General features: G+C 42.1%; 1 protein-coding gene across 1 annotated transcript in view; it reads right to left on the reverse strand.

Annotated features, from left to right (window-relative positions):
- IL12RB1 (interleukin 12 receptor subunit beta 1) overlaps nucleotides 1-25,350 on the reverse strand; it is a 157,874-nt gene that overhangs the window by 89,685 nt on the left and 42,839 nt on the right. Inside the window, exon 3 of the mRNA XM_075851155.1 lies at nucleotides 6,842-7,014. Within this exon, the coding sequence (XP_075707270.1) occupies nucleotides 6,842-7,014 (173 nt within the window). The remainder of the gene's footprint in view (nucleotides 1-6,841; nucleotides 7,015-25,350) is intronic.

Below are 25,350 nucleotides of genomic sequence, written 5' to 3' on the forward strand. Positions count from 1 at the left end.
ATATTGAACACTGAAAAGGCATATATGTATAGAAAATTGCAAATCTCACTCTGCACCACCTGCTGCGCATTATCTTTTACACAATACCTGTGGGATGCAAATGCTCACTACACCTCTAGATTAATGCCTTAAGGGGTGTCTATTTTAAAATGGGGTCACTTCTTTGGGGTTTCAACTGTATTGGTACCTCAGGGGCTTCTGCTTTCACGACTTCGCACCAGAAAAGCTCCAGTAGGCCAAATGGTGGTCCTTCCCTTCTAAGCCCTGCCGTGTGCCCATGCAGCAGATAACAGCCACATAGGGTAGTGCCGTACCCAGGAGAACCCACATTGCAATTTATAGGGTGTATATCTCCGGTGGCGCATGCTGGGCACAATATATTGGACACTGAAATGGCATACATATATAGAAAATTGCAAATCTCACACTGAACCATCTGCTGCGCATTACCTTTTAGACAATACCTGTGGGATCAAAATGCTCACTACACCTCTAGATGAATGCCTTAAGTGGTGTAGTTTCGAAAGTGGGGTCACTTCTGGTGGGTTTCCATTGCTTTGATATCTCTGGGGCTCTGCAAATGCGACATGGCACCCGGAAACGAATCCAGCAAAATCTGGACTCCAACAAACACATAGCGCTCCTTTCCTTCTGAGCCCTCTCATGGGCCCAAACGGCAGTTTATCCCCATAAATGGGGTATTGCCGCACTTAGGACAAATTGGCCAACAAAGTGGGGTATTTTATTTCTTGTGAAAATAAGAAATTTTGATTTAAAAAAAATTACATCTTATTGGAAAAAATGCTGTGGAAAAACTGTGTGGTCAAAATGGTAACAACAACCATATATGAATTCCTTGAGGGGTGTGGTTACCAAAATGGAGTCACTTTTGGGAGATTCCTACTGTTTTGGCACCTCAACACCTCTCCAAACCTGGCATGCTGCCTAAAATATATTCTAATAAAAAAAAAAAAGAGGCCTCAAAATGCACTAGGTGCTTCTTTGCTTCTGGGGCTTGTGTTTCAGTCCACGAGCACACTAGAGCCACATGTGGGACATTTCTAAAAACTGCAGAATCTGGACAATACATATTTAGTAGAGTTTCTCTGGTAAAACCTTCTGTGTTACAGAAAAAAAAATGGAATAAAATTGAATTTCCGTAAGAAAAATGAAATTTGCAAATTTCACCTCCGCTTGCTTTAATTCCTGTGAAATGCTTAAAGGGTTAAAAAACTTTCTAAATGCGGTTTTGAATACTTTGATGGGGTCTAGTTTTTAAAATGGGGTGTTTTATGGGGGTTTCTAATACATAGGTCCCTCAAAGCCACTTCAGAACTGAACAGGTACCTTAAAAAAAAAAGACTTTTTTCTTAGAACAAACCGCAATTTCTCATATTTTTAAGCCTTGTAACGTCCAAGAAAAATAAAAGAATGTTGAAAAAATTATGCCAATCAAAAGTAGACATATGGAAAATGTGAACTAGTAACTATTTTGGGTGGTATAACCATCTGTTTTACCATCAGATGCATTAAAATTCAGAAAAATGCTATTTTTTCAACATTTTCTCTAAATTTTGCAGTTTTTCACAAATAAACACTGAATATATCGAACAAATTTTACCACTAACAAAGCCCAATGTGTCACGAGAAAATCTCAGAATCGCTTGGTTAAGTTTAAGCATTCCAGAGTTATTTCCACATAAACTGAAATATGTCAGATTTCAAAAATGGGCTCTGAGCCTTAAGGCCAAAACAAGGCTGCGTCCTTAAGGGGTTAAACCTACTGAATCTTGTATAAACAGTTAAATTTTATAACAGTTCCCTAATAAAGTTCTATGATTGGGATCCCTCAACAGCAATCCCAGGTCAGTGTTGGGAATATACCACGCTTGCCATTTTCCTTTGAATCTGCAATCAGAATTTCATGAACCGGGTCAGGACTGGAGTAGGCCCAGGAGCAAAAAAAAAATTGGCCCCCTCCTTAGTAGCAGTGTCATATAATGCATAGTAAGCTTATACTGGACATAAACATTAATCGTTGCCATACACCGCTAATGTCCACAGGATCAGCTGAAAATCAAATGTGTTTGAGGGCATCCCCACGGTCCCCTGATGCCTACTGTTCAGAAAGAAGGTTCAGCATGTTCGATTTTAACATGTGAAGGTAGTTCGGGCATCGGAGTTCCATACAAGGAGAACGGAGCTCTGACCCTTAGGCCGGATTCACGTGAGCGTATGCGTTTTGCGAGCTCAGTGTATCATCAGCATATGATGCGTGGCTGCGTGATTTTCGCGCAGCCGGCATCATTAGGACACTGTTTGTATGTTTGTAAACAGAAAAGCACGTGGTGCTTTTCGGTTTTCATTCAGTTTTGACTACTGTAGCACGCATCATGCGCGGCACACGGAAGTGCGTCTGTGTGCCGTGCGCGGTTTTCACGCACCCATTGACTTCAATGGGTGCGTAGTGCGCGAAAAACAGGCAAATATAGGACATGTCGTGAGTTTTATGCAGCGGACATACGTTACGTGAAAATCACTGACAGTCTGAACAGCCCCATTGACTAACATAGGTCCGTGCGACGCGCGTGAAAATCACGCGCGTAGCACGGACGTATTATACGTTCGTCTGAATAAGGCCTTAGTAATAGAAGCTCAATAATCACATCAAACTCTGATGTCTTGCTGCTGGGAGGTTTCTGTGAATGAATTGAGGGAATTTGGTGGTGGGCGGCCTTGGGAAATTTCCCATTTTACCCCCCCATAAACGATGTCTGAGAATTTCCATGGCACGGAAGACAGGCTATTATAAAACAGCCTTTGTCTGCTAAAAGGCAAACAGTTATTCACAGCACTGAAAATCTAATGTGACATAAAGCATGTAAAATACAGAAGGTAAATTCATCATGCATTGAAAAAATTTGAAATGGAAACATTTTGCTTTTGATGCATCTATTCTACATTAATGTGATCAGAAGTGGCAGTACACATAACCCACACATATTTAGATTTCTGACTAATACTTTGTTGAAATTGCTGAATTATGCTTTCATTTTTACCCTCCATCTGGAATGCAAAGAATTTAAAAGAAATGATCAAAGTGGGGAAATCCCTTGTATAACAACTCTACAATTTTAAAAGTTTTGTTACGCGAATGTGTTTTCTGTCAAAAATATTAATGAAAAAATTGATATTATATTCCAGCCTTAAGAATTTTAGAGTAGAAACCCCAATATATTGAACAAATCAATCTCTCAAAGCAACTTTACATGCCTAATTTACTATGTATGTACACTTTTTAATTTTTAATGTTCAAATGGATTTAAGATAAAAAAAAAAAAATCTCCCTCCGTTTTGCATCTACAGCTCTTATGCAAACCTATGTGATTCCATGGTTACAGGCAACAAACATGCCCTGTGTAGTCTGATCCTGCAGTCATAGGGTATGTTCACACGACAGCGTCCGTAACGGCCGAAATTACGGGGCTGTTTTCAGGAGAAAACAGCCCCGTCATTTCACCCGTAACGGCATGTGAAGGCGCATGAACGCCGCGGCCATTACGGACGTAATTGGCGCTACTTTTCATTGGAGTCAATGAATAACGGCTCCATTTACGTCTGAAGTAGTGACAGGACACTTCTTTGGCGCGGGCGTCTATTTACGCGCCGTCTTTTGACAGCGACGCGTAAATATACGCCTCGTGTGAACAGACAAACGTCAGCCCATTGCTTTCAATGGGCAGATGTTTCTCAACGCATTCAAGCCGTAATTTCGGACGTAATTCCAGGCGTAAAACACCCGAATTACATCCGTAATTTGGCCGTGTGAACATACCCTTACTCTCCTTTCTGTCACTGTCTTCTTGGTAACTTACATTCAGTAAGGTCAGGTTCAGACAGGGTTTGTTGCATTTTAAAACTCAAAAAAAAAGGCTGCGGTTTGAGTTTTTTTAAAGTTCTATTGAGAAGATTATAGGGAAATGTGTATGTAGACATTTTTATATTTCCATTATGACCTATAATATCTCCTGAGCATCAATATTAGAGCAACACAAAAAAATCTCACACAATAAAACCAAAAAATGAATGTCCCAGCTGAAAAAATCATGACCTTAAAGATTCAATAGTCAAACAATTAAACAATCTTAAAAAATATTAAAACATAATTAAAAGCAGCCTCAAGTGAAACAATCAGAGAACCCAGTCAAATAACAATCTAGATCAATAATGGCTCAAACTAGGTTAGGTGTCTGGACCACAATGCTACATGAAAGAGACCAAAGAGTAGAGATGAATGGAACGGATTTCAAGTAGCAGAAATTTCTGCCTTTTGTGAATCCACCCTTCAATCTGCCACTTGTTAGTCCACACATACTATAAACACTGTAAACACTGTAAAATTTCCGCACTGCAGGTCAATTTCTGTACTTCATTTCTGCAGTGTGTGGATGAAATTTGTCCAATCACTTTTCTGCTACTGTAATGTCCTGCTGAATTTCCAAATCAGGAATACGTACGGAAATTCCAGCTAGGTGTCCGTGTCCTCTATGGCAGCCGGGGGGGGCTAATATTGGCCCCCAGGTCTGCCTGTAATGTATGCCTACTAGATCATAGCAGAGGCATGGCCTACCAGATGCCTGTCCGTTTTACACGTACAAAAAAAAAATGAAAAAAAAAACCACTTATTCCCCTTACAAAACCCGTAAAAAAATAAAAAAATCCCTCATACAACTGCATCGGCGGAAAAATAAAAACGTTATGGCTCTTCAAATATGAAGAGACAAAAACAAATAATAAAAAAAAAAAAAAAAGTGTTTGTAAAAGTAGTAAAACATACAAAATCTATATCAATTTGGTATCGTTGCAATCATAACAACCCGCTGAATAAAGTTAGTGTTATTTATACCACAGGGTAAAAGGCGTAAATTTAGGACGCAAAAAAGTGTGGCGAAATTGCTGTTTTTTTTCTATCCCCTCTCCCCCCCAAAAAAGTTAATAAATTATATGTACCCCAAAATGGTGCTGTTAAAAAATACAACTTCTTCGGCAAAAAACAACACCTTATACAGCTGTCTCGTCACAAAAATAAAAAATGTATAGCTCTTTGAATGGGACGATTGAAAAACGTAAAAAATAGCATAGTCATAAAGGCCTAAAATAGACTGGTCATTAATGGGTTAAACGTTTAAAAAAACAGTAGTTCTCTGTAACAAAGCGGTTATTAGATTATGTAGGAGATAGAGAAGTATTAAACTGGTGACAGTCTCTTTAAGGCTGAGTTCACACGGGGCGCCCTGTGCGCTGCATGGAATTCCAGGTGAAAAACCGCAACCAGATTATGCAGGCCGGCCTCCTGGGCTGACGTTTCATCCCAGGAGACTGCTGCAGCCTGTGATTGGCTGCAGTGGTCACATGGGATGAAACGTTGTCCCAGGAGGCAGCGCTGGAGGGAGGAACACAGACTTTTGGGTTAAGTATGATATTTTTATTTTTTTTCCTGAGTTGCGGTTTTTGCGGCGGAATTGCTGGGAACACGCCGCAAAAAAAACGCAGCAACTGCTTTTTGTTGCGGGTTTTACCTCCCCATTAAGTTCACAGGTTGTAGCAGTCACATGGGATGAAACGTCATCCCAGGAGGCCGGTCTGCAGAGGGATGCATGGGTGACGGATACAGTGGTATCAGTCACCCATAGGCTCCACTCTAAGGCCTAATTCACACCTGCTTTGGAAGCTCCATTAGGGGCCTTCGTCGCAGATTCCACCGGAAACAATAGCGCAGCATGCTGCACTATTGTTTCTGGTTAAACCATGGACAACCCGACGGTACCCATTGAAGTCAATGGGTTCCGACGGGCGCTGTTGTCTCCGTTCAACGGGAACTTGCGCTTCCGGCGCTTTCGTGGTTTTGCTCCACTGACTGTTATATCAAATCCAGAGTCAACGCAGCCATCTACCGGGAAATTTTCGAGCACTTCATGCTTCCCTCTGCTGACAAGCTTTATGGAGATGCGGATTTCATTTTCCAGCAGGACTTGGCACCTGCCCACACTGCCAAAAGTACCAATACCTAGTTTAATAACCACAGTATCGCCGTGCTTGATTGAACATCAAACTCGCCTGACCTAAGCCCTGAAGAGAATCTATGGGGTATTGTCAAGAGGAAGTTGAGACACCAGACCCAACAATGCGGACGAGCTGAAGGCCGATATCAAAGCAACCTGGGCTTCCATAACACCTCAGCAGTGCCACAGGCTGATCGCCTCCATGCCACGCCACATTGATGCAGTAAATCATGCAAAGGGAGCCCCGACCAAGTATTGAGGGCATATACTGCACATACTTTTCAGTAGTCCAACATTTCGGTATTAAAAATCATTTTTGAAATTGGGCTTATATAATATTCAAATTTTCTGAGACACTAAATTTTGGGTTTTCATTAACGGTTAGCCATAATCATCAACATTAAAAAAAATTATATACACATATACATATATATACACACACACACACACACACACTTCTTTCTGGGGGGGTGGGAGGGGGACACATGTTTTGGGGCTATTGCCTCTGACGTTTTAAGACCTTAGTGACGCCCCTGGCTGCTATAACTGCATCGTTGGGACACTTAGAAGACCCAGCAATGCAGCTGAAAGCTGCGGGCCGTTCGCCATGAGAAGCTTGGGGGGGGGGGGCCCCCCAAGAAGGACTTTTGCACCGGAGACCATGAGCATGAGCCTTTAGCTACGCCCCTGTCTGTAGTCAACATACCACCATAATTACATTATATAGTTCCATGCTCACAGAAATGAGTAGAGTGAAGGTGATAAAAGGTAATACTCACTTGCTTTGTCCAAAATCAAAGTAATTTGTCTAGATGTATAGTACTGTCCATCTTCTTCTGCTTTCACTGACATGGAAATGTTTTCCCTCATATGCACTATATCATTACCCAGACTAATAGAAGTTTGTTTTCCTGCATCAAGTTCTTCACATTCCATATAGTCTCTGTGGAGGCTGAATGAGAGAGGACATCCTTTAAAAAGTTTTTGTGAAACAAGTGCAAATAAATAAATAAATATATATACACATATATACATATATACACACACACACACATATATATACATACACACACACACACACACACACACACACAAAAGCATTCGGAAATTCTTCAGACCCTTTCACTAACATTTTCTTATGTTGAGTCCTTGTGCAAACAAACGAAATTCACGTTTTCCCCCATAATTCTGCACTCAAAACCCCATAATGGCAACAGTGAAAATTGAATTTTAGACATTTTTGCATACTATATAATTTAAAAAAAACATTTTCGCATGGATATGAGTATTCAGATGCTTCGCTATGACGCTTGAAATTTAGCTCTGGGTGCCTCCTATATCTCTAGATCTTTGAAATCTTTCTACACCTTGATTGGAGTCCACCTGTGGTAAATTGATTTGATTGGACATGATTTGGAAAGACACACCCCTGTCTATATATGGTCTCACAGCTGACAATGCATATCAGAGCAAACACTAAGCCATGAGGAGGAAAGAGCTGCCTGTAGAGCTCAGAGACAGGATTGTGTGGAGGCACAGATCTGGGGAAGGGTACAAAAAATAAAAAAATACAAAAAAATAAATAAAACAATTCTGCTGCACTGACAAATCCCAAGAGCACAGTTGCCCCCATAATTCTTAAAAACGGAAGTAGTTTGGTACAAGCAGGACTCTTCCTAGAGCTGGCCACCCCACTAAACTAAATAATAATCGGGGGAGAAGGGCCTTGGTAAGAGGTGACCAAGAACCCAATGGTCACTCTGCCTGAGCTCCAAAAATCCTATGTGCAGATGGGAGAAACTTTAAGGCTATGTTCACACGGAGTATTTTGGGGGAGGAATATCTGCCTCAAAATTCCGTTTGGAACTTTGAGGCAGATATTCCTCTCCCTGCATGCCGATTTTCGCGGCAATTATCGCGATGTTTTTCGCCCGCGGCCATTGAGCGCCGCGGGCATAAAACAGCGAGAAATACGCTTTCTCCTGCCTCCCATTGAAGTCAATGGGAGGTCGGAGGCGGAAGCGCCCGAAGATAGGGCATGTCGCTTCTTTTTCCCGCGAGGCAGTTTTACTGCTCGCGGGAAAAAGACGCCGACGCCTCCCATTGAAATCAATGGGAGGCGTTCTCGGGCCGTTTCTGCCGAGTTATGCGACGCGGTTTCCGCATAAAAAACTCGGCAAAATACCCCGTGTGAACATAGCCTAAGAGGGTCAACCATCACTACAGCACTACCATTCTGGGTTTTATAGCAGACTGGCCAGAAAGAAGCCTCTCCTCAGTAAAAGATACATGAATGCCCGTCTGGAGTTTGCAAAAAAGCACCTACAGGACTCTGACTGTGAGAAACAAGATTCTGTGGTTTGATGAAACCAAGATTGTACTTTTTGGCCTCAATTCTAAGAGTCATGTCTGGAGGAAAGCAGGCACTGCTCATCACCTGCCCAATACCATCCCTACGGTGAAGCATGGTGGTGACAGCATCATGCTGTGGTGTGTTTTTCATTGGCTGGGACAGGGAGACTTGTCAGGGTTGAGGGAAAGATGAATGGAGTAACGTACAGAGATATTCTTAATGAAAACCTAATCCAGTGTGCTCTGGACCTCAGACTGGACCAAAGACTCACCTTCCAACAAGACAATGACCTTAAACACAAATCCAAGACAACACAAGAGTGGTTTAGGGACAACTCTGCGAATGTCCTTGAGTGGCCCAGCCAGAGCCCTGACTTGAACCCAATCTAACATCTCTGGAGAGACCTGAAAATGGCTGTCCACTGACGGTCCCCATCCACCCTGACAGAGCTTAAGGGGATCTACAGAGAAGAATGGCAAAAAATCCCTAAATCTAGGTGTGCAAACCTTGCCTCGCTGCCAAAGGTGCCTCAACTAAGTACTGAATATAGGGTCTGAATACTTATGTCAATGCAATATTTTAGTTTTTTCTTTTCAAAAAGTTAGCAAAGGTTACTAACATTCTGTTTTCACTTTGTCATAATAGGATATTGAGTGCAAAATGATGGGGAAAAACTTGATATTTTTTTCTATTTTAGCACAAGGCCTCAATATAACAAAATGTGAAAAATATTAAAAAGGGTCTGAAGAATTTCCGAATGTATGCATGTGTGTGTATATATATATATATATATATATACACACACACACACACACACACACACACACACACACACACACATAAAATAATGACCATTCCTCAATGTATTTTTTGTATGTTGATTTTCAGAAAACCTTAGCATTATTTATTTTTTTTAGGACATCAGTGCTGCTGGTTATCCTCTGGGCAAGGCTATTATTTCATCTGTGTTCATATTAGTTTGGGGCCTTAGACTCAGGTCTAATCCAGACGGCCGTTATGCAGATGCATTTTAGATTTCTTATAATGGATGTAAGGCCCAGCCTAACCGTGGGTCTAATGATCTGAATTAACAGCATCATAGGGATCTAGTTCAGATCATTAGACCAGTTGTCGGGCCGGGACATGCGGCCATAATAGCCCTAAGGGCTATGTCCACCTCTACACCCAATTTTTATATTGCTTTAATGCATGTAAAATAAAAAATTAGGCAACTTTGCAAAAAGTCTTAAAGCGTACCTAACCTTTCAGGTGACTTCAGAATAAGCGTAGAGAATCTTGTTCTCCTATCTCTGTCTATCACATATATAGAAGAAGCAGCAGCATGAAGGAAACTACACAGCAGTGTTGCTGTGAATCCAGCACTGGGGTGAGATATAACACTTACTATAAGCTATAGCAACGTCTGTGTCTGTTTCTAACTGCCTCTGCTCAGTCTTCACCCTCCCCTCTTCATAGACTTCTATGGGCAGCTGTAACCTGAAACCTCAGTGAGCTTTTGTCTTGAGGAGACATATTTAGCAGTAAATTAAGAATGAGTGAACAGTTGGGAGGGTGAGGGGGGGGGGGGGCCTGATGAGGGGAGAAACAGGCATTTTTCTCTAGTAAGATATATTACATAGTTTTTTTTATATTCCCTTGTACTATTACTTTATGCTAAATTTGTAACCATTTAATTAACATGTTCCTACCATTTTTTCAAGAGCTTCTATGCAGATCTATATACAGTCTCTTCATAGTTTTAGACCTAAAACAAATCCTGTGTAGTCTGATCCTGCAGTTATACTTCATTGTATGCTTGCCAGAAGCTTAACCACTTCACGCCACAGCTACTTTTGGACTTCCTGACAGAACCCCATTTTTCAAATCTGACGTGTCACTATGTGGTAATAACTTTGTCTCGTGACAAATTGCACTTTGTCAGGGATATAATTTGGTCGATAAATTCATTGCTTATTTGTGAAAAACACCAAATTTAGAGAACATTTGCAAAAATTTCATTTTAATGTATCTGCATGTTAGACAGATATGAATACCGCACATAATGGTTACTAATTAACATATGTCTACTTTATGTTGGCATCGTTTTTTGAACATTTTATTTTTCTAGGACGTTACAAGGCTTATAAATTTAGCAGCAATTTCTCACATCAAGAATATTTCAAAAGCCTATTATTATAGGGTCCACTTCAGTTCTGAAGTAGCTTTGAGGGGCCTATATTTTGGGAAACCCCCATTAATCACCCAATTTAAAAAAAAACTGCACCGATCAAGGTATTTAAAACAATATTTAGAAAGTTTCTTAACCCTTTAGGTGTTTCACAGGAATTAAAGCAAAGTGGAGGTAATATTTACAAAATGTCACTTTTTGATGTTGCAGAAATTCTATTTGAATTAATATTTTTTTTCTGTAACACAGCAAGTGTTAACAGAAAAACATAACTTAATATTTATTGCCCAGATTCTGCAGCTTTTATAAATACCCCACATGTGGCCTAGAATGCTAATGCACTGAAACACAGGCCTCAGAAGTGAAGGAGCACCTAGTGGATTTTGGGGCCTTCTTTTTATTAAAATATATTTTAGGCACCTTGTCAGGTTAGAAGAGGTCTTGTGGTGTCAAAACAAAAAGGGAAACTACTCCCCACAAGGAATTCATCTTGGGGTGTAGTGAGCATTTTGACCCCATATGTGTTTGCCGGATTCTAATAAAATATAAATCAGTGGAAAAGAAAAATTACCTTTTTTTTCCCAGAAGATGTAGCTTCAGCTCAAAATAAATAATTTTCTGAACAAATAAAGGAGAAAAAGCAATCCAGAATTTGTAAAGCAACTTCTCCAGAGTAGGGAAATAACCCATATGTGCTCAAACTGCTGCTTGGATACATGGCAGGTCTCAGAAGAGAAGGAGCACCATTTGGCTTTTGGAGCGCAGATTGTGCTGGATTGATTTCTGGGTGTCATGTTGAATTTACAGAGCCCCGGAGTTACCAATGCACTGAAAAGTGACTCCATTTGGTAAACTACACCCCTTGAGGAATTATTCTAGGGGTATGGTGGGTATTTTGACCGCACAGGTTTTTGCTGATTTTATTAGAATTGGGATGTGAAAATAAAAATAAAAAAAATGTACTACAAATGTAGTTCTAGCTCAAAACTTTTCATTTACACAAGGACTATAGGATAAAAGCACCTTAACATTTGTAAAGCATTTTCTCTTGAATACAGCAATAGCTCAATTGGTTTCTGGGCCCTATGTCGCATTTGCAGAGCTTCTTGAGGTACAGTAGAAATACTCCAGGTGTGACTGCATTAGCGACTTTACCCCTCAAGGAATTAAATTAGGGGTGTAGTGAGCATTTTAATCCCACATATGTTTTATAGATTATACTAGAATTTGGGCGTGAAAATGTAAACCTAAATTTTTTCTAATAATATGTACAGTAGTGTTAAAATAGCAGTCCTACCAAAAACATTGATTTATCCGGTTAATATTGTAGTGAAATTTTTACATAGTAAATAATTTACTTGTAAGTGTAGTAGAGTAGTAGAAACAAACAGACCCAACAATCAGGACATGCATGCTGCTCATTCTGAGTAATTGAATCATTCGATCAAAGGAGCTTGTTAAAAATTGTAACGGTTGCGATCGCCGACCGCCGCCATCCCTCACTTTCGGACGGCCGCGATCGCAGACTCCTGGCTTCTTCCCAGCGTCTCCCTCCTCAGAGATGCCAGTTTGTGCGGCCATCCTGTTCTGTACTGTTCCCTAGGGTGAGTGTGCTCATCCATGGCCTAAAAGGGCCAGCGCGTGCATAATAAAAGTTCCCTAACCAATCCCCAAATCATCCTGGACTATAAAAAAGGGCTCCACCCTACCACTCCTTGCCTGAGCGTTGTTGTGGTATTCCCAGGTTAGTCTTGCAAATGCTACCTTAGTTATTCTGCGAACAGTGTTCCCGTATCCTACTACCTGTATCCCGTAACTGTGCTTGTTCCGGCGTTACATCTAGTGTTGGAGTCATGTGGTAATCTGCCAAGTCTGGTGGCATCTGCCACGTCAAGCTCCATCGCCATCCGTGCTAAAGCCTCCGCTACACCTCGTGTCTGTCTGGACTCTTACAGGGACACCTGTGCTAAACACTTTGCATAGACCGTTTGGTCAGCTGCCACTCCCCTACGGCGGAGCGGCCTAGTGGGTCCACATACCACAGGATCGTGAAAAAATAAATAACATTGAGGAGTTAAATTGGTGAAGTCATTTGTTCTGTGAAAGAACAGGTGTCATTTTGGCCCTTTTTTAAAGTAGGAGGGTGGCAAATGTTGCACGTTGGTTATAGTGCATTTCCTTCTGAAATACTGGGGAAAATGGGTCGTTCCACACATTGTGCTGATGAAAAGCGTACTTGGATTAAAAAGTTGATTGAAAAGGAAAAAACAGAGAAGTGCAGCAAATCATAGGCTGCTCAGCTAAAATGATCTCAGATGCCTCGAAGTGGCAACCAAAAGCTGAAAGACATGGAAGGAAGCGGGGAACTACTGTTCGAATGAATCGAAGACCAGCCAAAATGGCAAAGGCTCAGCCATTGATCACCTCCACAAAGTTCAATGAAGATCACAAGTTACCAGTGGGTACTGCTACAATCAGAAGACTATTAAGTGAAGCCAAGTTATCAGCAAGAACTCCATGCAAAGTCCCGTTGTTGAAAAAACCCCCCCAAAAAAAAAGATCATGTCCTGAATAGGTTAAAATTTGCTAAGCAATACATTGACTGGTCCAAAGAGAAATGGCGCACAGTTTTGTCGACTGATAGCAAAATTTTTATTTTTGGTTCTTTAAAGTGAAATCTGAAACATTTTTTCAGTTTATACATAAAAATTTTTGAGTTTTTAAAGAAAAATGCTGGCACTACTATTTTTTTTAGAACAGCCCAATATTCCCTTTTTTTTAACTTTCTCTAAAGGATAAACACAAACTGGGTGAATTTTGTTATTGTTTTGATTTTGAATTAAATGTGTAGTATTTCCAGTGCATATGCATGTCGGCAAATAAAAGTTATAATGATTTTGCGCTTTATTTGCATTTTTAAACGCACTGCTATTGTTTTGAACACTAATGAAGTTTCAGCACAATGATTTTCATTTTTATAAGGAATACAAGAGAAAAGACACCCCAAAATGTATTACGCAGTACACAGAGTAAGGCAATACCCCATTGCCTTACTCGGTGGAAACGGCTATTTGGACACACAGCAAGGCTCTTTAGGGATTAGCACCATATGGTTTTTGGATTGGAGATTTTATAAGATTAGTTTTTGGACACCATGTTGCATTGGGCTGAGGTACCAGTACAGTGGAAACCCCCGAAAATGTACCCCATTTTGTTGGAAACTACATCCCTTAAAGAGTCTGTCACCACATTATAAGTGCCCTATCTCCTATATAAGGAGATGGGTGCTATAATGTAGGTGACAGCAGTGCTTTTTATTTCGAAAAAAATATTTTTACCACCTTAGAGATTTTAGCTTTATGCCAATTCGTTTCTTAATGCCAAACTGGCCATGTTTTTACTATTAACCAAGTGGGCGTTGTACAGAGGAGTGTAGGACGCTGACCAATCAGCGTCCTACACTTCTCTCGATTCATTTCCTCAGCGCATAGGGATCCTGCTAGATCAGTATGTCATGTCTTATACTGACACATTAACGTTACTGAAGTGTTTAGACCGTAAATAGCCATTCCTTCCAGCCAGGACGGGATGTCTATTCACAATCCCGACACTTCGTTAACGTTTCTGTGGTACTTACAGCAGAGCAAGCGTAATCTCGCTGTAACCTGTCATTTACAGCGTGATCTCGCGAGATTGCGCTTCCTCTGCTGTAAGTACCACAGAAACGTTAATGAAGTGTCGGGATTGTGAATTGACATCCCGTCCTGGCTGGAAGAAATTTCTATTCACGGTCTAAACACTTCAGTAACGTTAATGTGTCAGTATAAGACAGCACATACTGATCTAGCAGGTTCCCTATGCGCTGAGGAAATTAATGGAGAGAAGTGTATGACGCTGATTGGTCAGAGTCATACACTCCTCTGTACAACGCCCACTTGGTCAATAGTAAAAACACGCCCAGTTGGGCATTAAGAAACTAATTAGCATAAAAGCTAAAATCGCTAATAACGTGGTAAAAATAGATCGTTTTTTCTAAATTAAAAGCACTGCTGTCACCTACATTACAGCGCCCATCACATTATGTAGGAGATAGGGCACTTCTAATGTCGTGACAGAGCCTCTTTAAGGAATTCATCTAGGAGGTATAGTGAGCATTTTGACCCCACAAGTGTTATGCAGAAATTAATACACAATATATATATGTCGCAGATTGAAAATTAAAATTTTTCCACAGGTATGCCACTTCAGTGCCCAATATTTTGTGCCCAGCTTGTGCTACTGGAGACACACCCCATAAATTGTTAAGCGTGTTCTCCAGAGTACAGCAATACCCCATATATGTGGTCAAACTGCTGTTTGGGCACACTGCTAGGTTCAGAAGGACCGCCATTTCGCTTTCGGAGCGTGGATTTTGTTTGGTAGTAGTCCTGTATGGGCTTTTACTGGTATCTCAGCTTATAATGTGGGGGCATATGTAAGCTGGGCAGAGTGTATCAGGGTATAATAGAATGATGTAATAATGGGGTAATAAAATTAATAATTCACGGATATCGACTTACTCTTTGAACCAATCCTCTATGCACAGACCAGGTGTCACACGAAGGCCAGATTCACACGTGCTTGTTCGGTCCGTGATATACGGACCAGATGCAGGCAGTATCTCCCAAACCGAACACACTGCAGGTAACCGAGCTCCTATCGTCATAGTTATCTATGACTATGAGTCCCTGCGTCGCTGCAGGAAAACTGTCCCGTACTGTAATCATGTTTTCAGTACGGGACAGTTTTCCGCAGTGAAGCAGGGACTCCTAGCATCAGAGAACTATGACGATAGGAGCCTAGCTTGATGCAGTGTGTTCGGTCCAGGAAATACTTCTGACATACGGTCCGTATATCACACACCGAACACACTTCTGTGAATCCGGCCTTATAAAAGGTGTCCTTTCTTATACCCTTTTTGGAACACACTGCACTTTTTTTTGTGTCATTCCCTTGTTTGCAGTTTGGGGAACTTCACTGTGAAAGAGTTGCCCTGCTAAAATAAGGCAGCCTCGTGCTTTGGCCCTCCCCGGTTCTCAAATATTAGGGCCTTGAGAATTACCTCTTAAAACTGAAGGAATTTTCCCAAATGACCTTCACATCAGGATCATAAGTAAGGGTTATACAAGGCCATCTGTACCACGTGCACGGCCAGCTTTATGTACCATTGGAGATGGCTACGTGGTAAATCCTGTATAAAAGATCTGCACATTTATTTATTTTTAATCCCTTTTTGTTTAATTTTTCTGGGAGATGAGGAAGCCAAAAAACAGCAATTCTAGCAGAGTTTGTTTTTTTACGATGTTCACCGTGCAGTATAAACATAACTATTCTGTGGGTCGATACGATTGCAGCAATAACAAATTTATTACGTTTTACTACAATAAAAATGCTCTTAAAAAAATAAGTCATGTTTTAGTGTCGCCATTTTCAGAGCACCATAACGTTTTTAATTATTAGTTGATAGAGCTGTGGGAGGGCTTGTTTTTGCATGACGAACTGTAATTTATTTGTACCATTTTGGTGTATTTGCAACTTTTTGATCACTTTACTCCATTTACGCCACAAGGTGACCAAAAAAAACAACCAAATCTATCACTTTTTTACAGTGTTTACAGTGCAGGAAAAACATGATATTTTTATAGCTGAGGCAGTTATGAACGCGGTGAGACCTATTAAGTATTTTTTTATTTATAAAGGACTAGATCAGGGAAACAGTGATTATTGTTTTTATTACTTTTATTTATTTTTCAAAAACATTTACATTTTTTCTTTTTTTTTTACACTTACTAGAGGACATGAAGATCTGATCTTCTGATCCCCTGTACAAAACACAGTACTACTTATGTAGTGCAGTGTATTGTAACTGTCATTTTTCAACTGACAGCTAGCCTATTAGATCCTGCTTTGGGCAGGACCGAATAGGCTTCCGTACATGGCCGACCAGGAAGCTATTGCTAGGCTTCCTGGTTGCCATAGCAACCATTGGTACTTCACAATCGCTAGCAGGGGCTGATGGGGTACAGAGGGAGCCCCCTCCCTCGGTCAACGATTTAAATAGCGACCGCCGTATTTAAGAGGTTAAATGTAGGCAATTGGAGGCAACACCTGTGCCCGCTTCATATTCAGGACATGACGGTGCGCCCATTTGCGGTAAGTTATCCTTAATATGGATGTACAGTCACGTCCAATCGCAGAAAGTGGTTAAGGCCTGGTTTACACGAGTGTGTGCGTTTTGCGCACGCAACAAACGCGGCATTTTGCGTGCGCAAAAGGCACTTAACAGCTCCGTGTGTCATCAGCGTATGATGCGCGGCTGCGAGATTTTCGCGCAGCCGCCATTATGACACTCCGTTTGGATGTTTGTAAACAGAAAAGCACGTGGTGCTTTTCTGTTTACATTCAGAATTTTACAGCGGTTGCGCGAATAACGCTGTTCGCACGGAAGTGCTTCCGTGTGACCTGCGTGATTTTCACGCACCCATTGACTTCAATGGGTGCGTGATGCGCGAACAGCGCACAAATATAGGACATGTCGTGAATTTTTTCAGCGGACTCCCGCTGAGCAAAACTCACGGACTGTCTGCATGCCCCCATAGACTTACATAGGTCCGTACGACACGCGTAAAAAGCATGCGCGTCGCACGGACGTATATCACACTCGTGTAAACGAGGCCTAAGGCTGTATTCAGAAGAGTGTTCTAAAAACTCATCTGTTTCATCAGGGAAAAACTTTTGATTTTACATCAGAGTTCAATCAGCATTGTGTCAGTGTAAGTTTTGTGTGACAGTTTTGTTTGTGTATCATCAGTGATTATCAGTTTTTCACATCTGTCAAAAAAAAAACCTACTATCTTTTCTGCGTCTCCTAGCAAGCCATCAGTTACGGACTAGCAAGTCCCATTACAGACTGAACATGCTCGTGTGAATCCAGCCTTAGGGTATGTTCCCACGCAGTGGTTTCAGATGTAATTCGGGCCGTTTACGCCTCGAATTACGCCTGAAAAAACGGCACCATTACCCCTCCAAATATCTGCCCACTGCTTGCAATGAGATTTACGGTTTTCTGTTCCCACGAGGCGTAATTTTCCGTGCCGTTGTCAAAATACGGCGCGTAAAATGATGCCGCGTAAAAAGTGCAGGTCATTTTTTGGGCCGTTTTTGGAGCAGTTTTTCATGGACTCCATTGAAGAACAGCTCCAAAAACGTCCGTAAAATACGCTGCGAAAAACGCGAGTTGCTACAAAAACGTCTGAAAATCAGGAGCGGTTTTCGCTTGAAAACAGCTCCTGATTTTCACACGTTTTTTGCTAAGTGTGTGAACATACCCTTACACTAAACAGAGGGAAAACGATGGACTGCACTCCTGAATGGACTGTTCAGGTGCTACAAGGGTTCGAGTTTGGATACCCCACAACTTCTCTAGAAAAAACAACCCAAGCACAGTGTAGAGATGAATATAGGAATCAATATAGAATTTAAAAAATATATATATATTTCCAAGATATGAATTATCATAGTATGGATGATTCATTTGTAATAGGCGATTTTTTTTCTTGGACGTTTCGGCATATCCCAGGCCTTTGAACCTGCCATTGTGTCATTAAGCGATTGTGACAAACACCAGTTCCCAGCAGGATACAGACAAGCACAATCTTACACTAACAGGCATATTAAACTGCAATACAAAAGTATGAATGTAGTAGAAGACTAAAAAAAAAAAAAGTAATTAATAGTTTAACCTCTTCACGCGCTGCGACGCAACTGTACGTCCTGCAGAGGGCTTGCTTCCCGCATCATGACGTACAGTTGCGGACTAGTTCCTGGCGCACACTATCCTAACGGACAGTGTCCGGGAACCGGGAGGTCAGCTGTCCCCGACAGCGGACACTCCAGTCTTGCCGGTCAGCGGACCATCGCAGCTGATTTCGGCAATTAACCCCATAAATGCGGCGACAGATTGCGTTCGCCACATTTAAGGGGTTTGAAGCACATTGGCAGCCCCCACAAAGTGTTTGTGGGGGCTGCCGATGCTTGTCGTGGCAATCGGAGGCCAGATAATAACCTCCGGGTTGCGATGTACGGAAGCCTCTGAGGAGCAGCCTCCGGCCTGTCCTCCGAGGCTTCCGGTCAGTGTGACTGTCACGTCACAATGACAGTTGGAATGCCTTACACTACGTAGGTAGTGTAATGTACTCTAGCAGCGATCAAAGCTGCAAGTCTAAATGTCCCCTAGTGGGACAAGTGAAAAAAGTAATAAAAAGGTTTTTAAAAAAAAGTGTAAAAATAAGTTTAGTTACATAAACAAACACTGCTTTTTTTTTCCTATAATATGACTTTCATTATAGGAAAAAAATGAACACGTTAAAAAAAGTACACATATTTGGTATCGCCACGTTCGTAATGACCCAAACTATAATGTTATTTTTCCCACACGATGAACACCCCAAAAAAAATAAAAAAAAATAAAAAAACGAAACCAGAATCGCTATTTTTTTGGTCACCACCCCTCCCAAAATAGAGAATAAAAAGTGATCAAAAAGTCGCATGCACCCGAAAATAGTACCGATTAAAACTACAACCCGTCCCGCAAAAAACAAGCCCTTACAGCTTTTTTGACTGAAAAATAAAAAAGTTGTGGCTCTCAGAATATGGTGACAGAAAATAAATGATTTTATAAAAAAGTGATTTTATTGTGCAAACGCTGCAAAACATAATAAAAACCTATATACATATGGTATCGCCATAATGGTACCGACCTGCAGAATAAAGTAAAACTGTCATTTACAGCACACTGAACACTGCAAAAAATAAACTAAAAAACATTGTCAGAATTGCTTGTTTATATAGTCACCCGGCATGCAAAAAAAAATGTAATAAAAAAAAAAAATAATTCGCATGTACCACAAAATGGTACCAGTGAAAAAAAAGCTTGTCCCGCAACAAATAATCCCTCACACAGCTCCGGTGGTGAAAAAAGAAAAAAGTTCTTGCTCTCAGAATATGGCGATGCAAAATGTGCAGAGTGTCCAAAAGCGGATAAGATTGGGCACCATTTATCAGTGCGACACCGGCCACATATCTATGAATTATTATTTATTTACCGCATTATTATACCCTCTTATTATGCCCGGATGTTCTCCACACAGATTACATATGCCTCCATATTATAAACGGAGATACCACTAAAACCCCAAACAGAACTGCCAAGCAAAATCTGCGCTCCAAAAGAAAAATGACGTCCTTCCCTTCTGAGCCCTGCAGCATGCCCAAACAGCAGTTTGCACCCACATATATGGCATCGCCATACCCAAGAGAATGCACGCTTAACGCTTTCAGGCATTTGTCTTTAGTGGCACAAACTGGGCACAACATATTATGCACTAAAATGGCATATCAGTGGAAAATTGCAATATTCACACCATCCGCTGTGCATTAACCTCTTTGCGCACTATGACTTAATAGCACGTCATGGTGCGGGGGTTGATGTATGGAGCCGGCTCACATGCTGAGCCCGTTCCATACGCTGCGGGTGTCAGCTGTGTATTACAGCTGACAACCAGGACTAACGGACAGGAACAGCGATCGTGCGGTTACAGAAGCCTGTAAAGATAACAATATACTGCAATACATTAGTATTGCAGTATATTGTACCAGCGATCCAATGATCACTGGTTCAAGTCCCCTAAGGGGACTAATAAAATGTGTAGAAGAATTAAACTTATTAGTAGTGGGAAAGAAAAAAGTTAAGTGCTCTTCTAAAGTAATGTAAAAAAATAAACAAAATTTATATCGCTACGTCCGTAAAAGGCCGAACTATTACAATATACCATTATTTAACTCGCACGGTGAACATCGTAAAAAAAACTTCAATAATTTAAACCTCCAAAATCGCTGTCGTTTTCATTTTTACCGCACGGCGAAAGCTGTAAAAACGAAAACCCAAAAAAATGGAATCAGATTTTCTTCCTATTTTTTTCAGTTTCCCAGTACATTCTTCCATTCCTCCTGCAAGAAATAAGCTCTCACTTCACTCTGACGGAGAAAGAAAAAAAGTTATGGTTCTTGGAATGCGGGGAGTGAAATACGAAAATAAGCAAAAAATGGATCAGTCCTGAAAGGGTTAATTAATTTCTAATGAAAAAAAACAGAACTTTTGACCACATGTGGGGTATTTCCGTACTCTGGAGAAATTGCTTTACAAAAATTTGTTGTTTTTTTCTCCTTTATCCCTTGTGAAAATCCAACATTTTAGTGGAAAAAAAATTGTGATACTCATTTTCACGGCCCAATTCTAATAAATTCTGCTAAAGACCCGTGGGGTCTAAATGCTCACTATACCCCTAGAAAAATTCCTTGACGGGTATTTCCAAAATGGGGTAACTTGGGGGGTTTCCACTGTTTTGGTTCCTCCGGGGTGTTGCAAATGCAGCATGGCACCGAAAAACAATCCAGAAAAATCCGTGCTCCAAAATCCAAATGGCGCTCCTTCCCTTCTGAGCCCTACTGTGGGTCTAATCAACAGTTTATTACCACATATGGGATATTGCCGTAATCGGGAGACATTGCTTTACAAATGTTGGGGTGCATTTTCTTTATTATTCCTTGTAAATATTAAAAATCTCTATGTTTTTTCAGAAAAAAGTAGATTTTCATTTTTACAGACTAATTCTAATAAATTTAGCGAAAAACCTGTATGGTCAAAATGCTAACTATACCCCTAGATAAATTCCTTGAGGGGTGTAGTTTCCAAAATGGGGCAACTTTTGGGGTGTTGCCACTGTTTTGGCACCACAAGACCTCTTCAAACCTGACAAGGTGCCTAAAAAGTATTCTAAAAAAAAAAAGGAGGCCCAAAACCCACTGGGTGCTCATTTTCTTCTGAAAAAATGGCCTTTTGAAATTTTCTTTAAAATATGAGAAATTGCTGCTAAAGTTCTAAGCCTTGTAACGTCCTAGAAAAATAAAAGGACGTTCAAAAAATGATGCAAACAAAGTAGACATATGGGAAATGTTAACTAGTAACTATTTTGTGTGGTATTAGTATCTGTTTTACAAGCAGATACGTTTAAATTTAGAAAAATGCAAATTTTTGGTGTTTTTCAGAAATAAATACCAAAATAAAATCGACCAAATTGTCAAGAGAAAATCTCAGAATCGCTTGGATAGGTAAAAGCATTCCAAAGTTATTACCACATAAAGTAACACGTCAGATTTGAAAAAAAATCGGCTCTGTCCTGAAGACCAAAACAGGCTGGGTCCTGAAGGGGTTACTAAAGTTAATAAAATAAAAAAATCCCAACTAAAAAATGACAAACCCACTTTTCTCCTTACGTGTGTCATGAGCATATGGTGTGCGGCTGCGTGATTTTCGCGCAGCCGGCATCATGATGACACTCTGGTTTTCTGTTTACAAACAGAAAAGCACGTGGTGCTTTTCGGTTTTCATTCATTTCTTTTACTGCTGTTGCGCGAATCACATGCGGCACCTGGAAGTGCTTCCGTGTGCCGGGCGCGATTTGCACGCACCCATTGATGTCAATGGGTGCGTGCAGAGCGAAACACGGGCAAATATAGGACATGTTATGAGTTTCAGGCAGCGCACATACGCTGCGTGAAATTTATTGACCGCCTGAATGGGCCCATTCATTAACATAGGTCCGTGCGGGGGGCGTGGCCTAGTAGCGTATGTGAACAGCAGCAGCAGGATCCGGAGCTCCCGCTGCAGATATCCTGAATCTTTATCCTGTGGGTGAAATTTGCTGGGGGGTGCTGCACCTGTCACAGGAGGAGAGACGGAGGAAACCCTGGGGACGACATTCCGGACCATTTGCTGCTGAAATGACCCGATCCAGGAGATCTAAAGCGGCGGACGACAGTGAGCTGAAAGCGCAAGATGGGGCTGACACGTGCACCTTTGCAGAGAGAAGAGATGTGAGAGAGGGGTGGCGGCATCCAGGCTGGAGAGCTTTGCATGGCAGACATCCACGAAGTCCGGTACCTCTAGAGCAGGGGTCTCGAACTCGGCAGGGTAAGTGGGCCGCATATAGAAAAAATGGGAAGTTGACGGGCCGCATTACTTTAAAATTTGATACAACACAAAATTATTGTTAATAAATAATTATTTGAACTACTAGAACACTATATTACTATAATAATAATAACAATACTACTACATTACTATAAAATTAATACTACATTATAATAATACCGCTAGGTTTAAAATTTGAGATATTTCTCCACGTGCTTATTTCAACAATCCAGTTTTCCAGTTTAAGTGTCGCTAAATGCAATCCGGCGGTTCAGTTGGCAGCGTTTGGCAGACACGTCAAGATTGGGCAGCCCCTTTTTAGATAGTGCCGTGGTGCCTTCCGCGAATGCTGCCGCGGTGCCCTTCGCGGATGCTGCCATAGTGATGTCAGGGGCTTGCCCAGAGCTGGGGTCCCGGAGCAGAGCCGCTTCTAGCACTCTGCCTGGGATTCCAGCTCTGCTCCTGACATCACTGTCCATATATGGACAGAGATGTCAGGGACAACCCCAGAGCTGGAGTCCCGGGCAGAGCGCTAGTAGGCTCTTCCTGGGACTCCAGCTGTGGTCCTGACATCACTGGGGAATTCCACAGAGTCCCGGAGCAGAGCCTGTACTAGCGCTCTGCTCAGGACTCCGCTCTGGGGAAGACCCTGACACGCTGTCCATATATGGACAGCGATGTCAGGCAATTCCACAGAGTCCCGGAGCAGAGCCGATACTAGCGCTCTGCATGGGACTCCGGCTCTGGGGAAGCCCCAGACATCGCTGTTCATATGTGGACAGCGATGTCAGGGAATTCCAGAGTCTAGCGGCTCTGTGTCCCGCGGGCCGCAGATGACAGCCCCAGGGGCCGCATGCGGCCCGCGTGTTTGAGGCCCCTGCTCTAGAGGGACATCAGGTGGAAGAGAGGTGATGGCTGGAGGCTCAGGGTCCCGGTTTGAGCCACTGCGGACGCAGATGGAGTCGGATGAGGAGACAGGAGAGGATACTCCAGGAATCTCGGGAGTCAGTTCGGAGGATGGCCCGCACCCACATTGGCAGATGTCTTTTCGGCGGTAAGCCAATGCAATACTACGCTTGCCAAACTTACATGCCAGGTGGCGGGGATAAAGGAGGATATCTCCATCATCCGCCATGATCTACAAAAAGTGTCTGAACGCACGACGGCGGTGGAAGGCCGTGTTAGTGAGCTGGAGGATAGAATGCTGCCCATGAGGAGGGATGTTAATGCAACGGCCGTGGATGTTAACTACCTTTTGTCTAAAACAGATGACTTGGAGAACCGTTTACGTCGCAACAATGTGAGGATGGTAGGGATACCTGAGAAAGTGGAAGGTTCTAATCCGGACTCTTACTTTGAAAAGTGGCTGTTGGAGGTGTTTGGTAAAGAGACGTTGACTCCGCTGTTTGCGGTGGAAAGAGCCCATAGAGTGCCTACTCGACCTGGCTCACCTGGCCGGCCGCCAAGATCCGTTCTGGTGAATCTACTTCATTACAAAGACAGGGATTTGATTCTTCGACAAGCCCGGGAAAAGCAGGACATAAGTGTGAACGGAGTGAAAGTTTCCTTCTATCCGGATTTCTCTGCTGAGATTCAAAAGAGGAGGATTCAATTTTTGGACATTAAAAAACGACTGAGGACCGTGTTCAGTATTCTATGCTTTACCCCGCGAAGCTTCGGTTGGCGTCGCTGGGGTCAGTACAATTTTTTGAGAACTCAAAAGATGCGCTAAGATGGCTGGACAGTCATGAGGATCGCCTTCGTCAGGATCGGGAGGAAGCTGCTGTATGATTCTGAGACGGAAGGTTCCTGAGGGGACTCTGCTACTAAGGGAAGGGGATGCACTGCAAGGGGGAAATAAGGCACTGTTATATGCAATTGTATGCTTTTACGATTTGGGGCTGCAGTCTTTCTCTAATGCTGGGAGGGGTGACAGAGATGACAGTTAAGTGTTACATGGTTATTTCAGAAAAAGAAAGGACGCCAGCATATTGTGTTACGGTGGCGGGAGGCTCAGGGCTCCTAGGAATACATTGTGTGAAATGACTGGGTGGGAATTGCTCATGTATTTTTGCAGTGTGATTGGGAAGCTGAAATGTCATACTGGTGGAGGTTTCTTCGCCAGCCCTGGCCTCTTAGGAGGGTAAGTTTATGGAAAGTTGGGTGGGTTAGGGTGGAGGGGGGGGGAGGCCGAGTTCAGGACGCAGTACGCTATGAGCTTCACTGAATTACGCGGTACATACCACTGTCAGATAAAAGCAATGACTGGATGGGTAGGGTAAATGTCTTGTCCTGGAATGTGCGAGGTATGGGGGAGGCAACAAAACGCCGGGCTATATTTGATTTCCTGAAGGGGCAGTCCGCTGGTGTGATGGGATTACAGGAGACGCATCTTACCAATGATACGGCGCAACAGGTGCATAGGGTTTGGACTAGGCACAGTTTTCACTCTTTTCATTCCACATCCTCAAGGGGGGTTAGTCTCCTGGTCCATAGGGATGTACCTTTTAGCTGTTTGGATTCATTCAGTGATGAGGAGGGCAGGTATGTTGGGGTACATTGCAAGTTATTTAATTGGGAATGTATTATTGTGGTACTATATGTGACTCCCCGTACTCAGTGGTTCCTATACGGGAAGTGTTGGAGAGACTGACTGGTTGGCCTGTGGGTCCGACTA

The sequence above is a fragment of the Rhinoderma darwinii genome, chromosome 1, assembly GCF_050947455.1.
Source record: "Rhinoderma darwinii isolate aRhiDar2 chromosome 1, aRhiDar2.hap1, whole genome shotgun sequence".
Taxonomy (NCBI): Eukaryota; Metazoa; Chordata; class Amphibia; order Anura; family Rhinodermatidae; genus Rhinoderma; species Rhinoderma darwinii.